Here is a 3115-nt window from a genome sequence, read left to right on the forward strand (position 1 = left end):
GTTCCAAGAGTGGTGCCAGAACATGGGGATTCGGCAAAATTTCACGTCAGTCGCGCACCCGCAGGCAAACGGTCAGACAGAAGTAATGAACAGAGCCATCTTGCGCGGACTGAAAGCACGTTTGGATCGAGCTAAGGGATTGTGGGCCGAAGAGCTACCAAGTGTCTTATGGGCTCACCGAACTACCGAAAAAGCAGCCACAGGAGAAACCCCCTTGAACCTCACCTACGGCACTGAAGCAGTGATCCCGGTGGAAATCGAAATACCAACGTTGCGATTAGAAACATACGACGATCGGACAAACGGAGACGAGTTACGCACCAACCTCGACCTACTGGACGAGGTAAGGGACCTCGCGCACATCCGAACAGCGGCATACCAGCAGCAGGTAGCTCGCTACTACAATAGCAGAGTAAAGCAACAAAGCTTCCGACTCGACGACCTGGTACTCCGTATGATTATGGTGCTCGAACCCGGCATCGGCAAGCTTGGACCTAATTGGGAAGGGCCCTATAAAGTAAAAACAACGCTCGGGGGCCAATACGAACTCGAAACCTTAGAAGGCAAACGAGTACCTCGAACGTGGAACATCGTGAACTTAAGGTGATACTACCTATAAACCACTTAGCGAAGTGGACGAAATCAGGCCCTATGTGCCACAAGGCAAGCCAAGGAACTTCGGCGTAGACAGCACATTATCAGCTCGGCAAAAAATCAGTCTGCGGCATAAAAGACCGCAGAAATTTAATAACCCGGCAAAGAAACAGCTCGGGGAAGATGAGCAAGGGGAAAAAGACACTCCATTGCAAGAAACAGTACATTGGCAAAAAAAAAAAAAAAAAATTTACATGCCCGGAGCCACTTCTTCGCCATCGGAAGGCACTTCAACAACACCCGAAGGCCCTGCCTCTCCTTCAGAGTCCGGCTCGCCATCGGCAGCATTGACCATCTCCTGAGTTATACGCGAAGTGGTTATGGCACTTACATCGAGGTCAGGGTACGTATTCCGGATCATCCACCAGCTCAACTTGAACCCCCTCCTGTAAGAGTCCACCATCAGATCGTCAAAACGCGGAGAGGCAATGTAGTCTTCAACTGCCTTCTTCTTGGCGTCTTTAATGCCTTGGGAAAAAATCTGTGTTCTCTCCCTGATGTCCTCCTGAAGATATTCGACTTGATGCTGCAAATCCAACTTCAAGTCCGCCATATGCTTGACAACTACCCCCATGGCCTCGGCGTCACGCTGAGACCTCGCCTGTCTGGCCATCGCGACGCGAGCAGCCCGGGTATTTGCCTCTGTGGCACGGAAGGCTTCTTCAGCAGCATGAGCGGCAGCCTCAGCAGCTCACACCTGTCGCGAGCTCCTCTCCACTTGGGCCGCCAAGGCATGAATCGAAGAATTCACATACCAAAAGAAACAAGTGAGCAAATGACAGCAGAAGCAACATAATAAAAAAAGGAAGACAAAATCTAACTTACCACCATGGCATGTGTTACGACGCAGCAAGCGACCTGATTCAAAGGAAGATCGGTCCACGCCGTGACCTCCTCGGGGAAAGTAGCGTCCCTACTCTTCTGAAGAGCGTAGTTCGGCGTCAACACGCTCCTAAACTCCCCTTGAGCTCCCGAGCATGAGGGCCCAGCCCACGTATGAGCAGACCCGGAGTGAGCAGGAGCACTTGAGTACGCAGGAGCGCCCATATGAGTGGTTTCAGCGTAAGGCACCCCGGCAGTCTCGTGCACCGGTGGAGTCACTTCGGGCTCCCTGGGCAGATCCTCTGGCGTATGGTCTGGGGCTTGGGGCTCCTCATCCAGGGGCAGCTCGGTACGAGTTCGCTTGGTGACCCGCTTCCTCCTCTTCATACCTTGGAACAAACGCCCCCCACGAGTTCTCTTCGCGTCCATCACACCTACAGAGACGAGTTCGACATCAGAAAAAATGAAAGAACAAATCAAGCAAGAAACCGCATAGCTAGAAACCTACCCGAACTCAAGACGGCTGCAATAAGCTTGGCCTCCGTTAAGTAGTGGTGGCACTTTAAGCCTTGCCGTGCCCATTGCCGGAGACCCTTCACCGTCTCTTTATCAAGAGTTACGCCCAAATCGGGAGCGGCCTCACCCCACCCAGTCTGAAAGGGCCATCCTTGTGCACTTTGCACGCCGAAGTAGTCCCGCTTCCAAGCTGGGACCTTATTAGGAAGATCGTGCAGAAGCTTAAAACCCTGGCGAGGAGAAAGGTAATACGCCCGTCTCCCCCCAGGAAGAGAACCCACCTGTCTCTTGAGCATCAAGATAGAGGAGAATATCTCTAAGTCTAAGGGGAAGTTCTGCTCGCAAAAAAGGGAAACTGTCCCCACCAGGTTCCGAATAGAGTTCGGATGAAGCTGGCCATTGGTGACACCAAAGTGGTTTATGACTTCGACGAGAAGGGGATGGAAAGGAAGTCGCAACCCTGCAGCGATCTGCTCTCGAAAAATCACGATCTCGTCGGGACCGTGTTCCCAAGGAAAGCTACCCGAAGGAATAAAATATGTGTACCCCCCAAGAAGATTGTAAGACAAAAGTATGGATTGAAGCCCCTCAGGCGTCATGGTCGAAGGACCAAACCTCTCTAGCATCCGACCTCGGCGGGAGGTAGACGCCAAACTGCCCAAAGCGACTCGGCCCACTAGTTCATAGTCCTCAAGCTCCACCTCAGGATCACTGAGGCAGTCTGGGCACACGGTTCGGTTGGTGGAACCTACGTCGGCCCTACTCGAAGAATCGTCTGAGCTATCAAAGCTAGACATTGGGGAAAAGATGGATTCAAGAAAGTATTCACCGGAAAGTTTGAGAACAAAGCCAAAGAACCGTGAAAACTGTATAATCAGCCTTGACGCGAGCTGGAAAAGACTTGGACGCGAACTCAGTAGACAAACCGCAGATGTGACAAACCGACTAGGGTCCCCCACTATTTATAGCTACAGTAACCAAGAATTAACCGTGCAGACCGAAGACGATCCGACGGCCCACGTTCTTACTGACCGCACGACCCCTAAGGTCGAGACGTGATTGGCGCACGTCTTTCCGAAAAAAGTGAAACATCAACGCACGTCTTTTTGAAACTGACGTCGCT

General features: G+C 52.0%; 1 protein-coding gene across 2 annotated transcripts; it reads right to left on the reverse strand.

The window, feature by feature from the left end:
• Positions 1-695: 695 nt before the first annotated feature.
• LOC148877329 (uncharacterized) lies at positions 696-2915 on the reverse strand. 2 transcript variants are annotated; one of them, XM_088984951.1, is made up of 3 exons: positions 1985-2915; positions 1480-1910; positions 696-1371 (listed from the first exon to the last, which is right to left on the reverse strand). In XM_088984951.1, the coding sequence occupies exons 1-3, from the start codon at positions 2787-2789 to the stop codon at positions 1219-1221; spliced, it is 1389 nt and encodes a 462-aa protein (XP_088841077.1). In that variant the 5' UTR covers positions 2790-2915; the 3' UTR covers positions 696-1218. The 2 variants fall into 2 exon arrangements, with proteins under 2 accessions (XP_088841077.1, XP_088841083.1); XM_088984957.1 differs by having other exon boundaries at positions 696-1910.
• Positions 2916-3115: the final 200 nt, after the last annotated feature.

Source organism: Nelumbo lutea, chromosome 1 (assembly GCF_056320005.1).
Source record: "Nelumbo lutea isolate HS-2025 chromosome 1, American lotus-T2T, whole genome shotgun sequence".
Classification (NCBI taxonomy): Eukaryota; Viridiplantae; Streptophyta; class Magnoliopsida; order Proteales; family Nelumbonaceae; genus Nelumbo; species Nelumbo lutea.

What these genes read in the sequence shown, in the direction of transcription:
- LOC148877329 (XM_088984951.1), bottom strand. Translation starts at nt 2,789, where the DNA reads ATGTCTAGCTTTGATAGCTCAGACGATTCTTCGAGTAGGGCCGACGTA. An exon ending in TGCAGCCGTCTTGAGTTCGG is followed by an intron (nt 1,911 to 1,984) that starts GTAGGTTTCTAG and finishes TCGTCTCTGTAG; the next exon opens with GTGTGATGGACGCGAAGAGA. An exon ending in TCGTAACACATGCCATGGTG is followed by an intron (nt 1,372 to 1,479) that starts GTAAGTTAGATT and finishes TGGCGGCCCAAG; the next exon opens with TGGAGAGGAGCTCGCGACAG.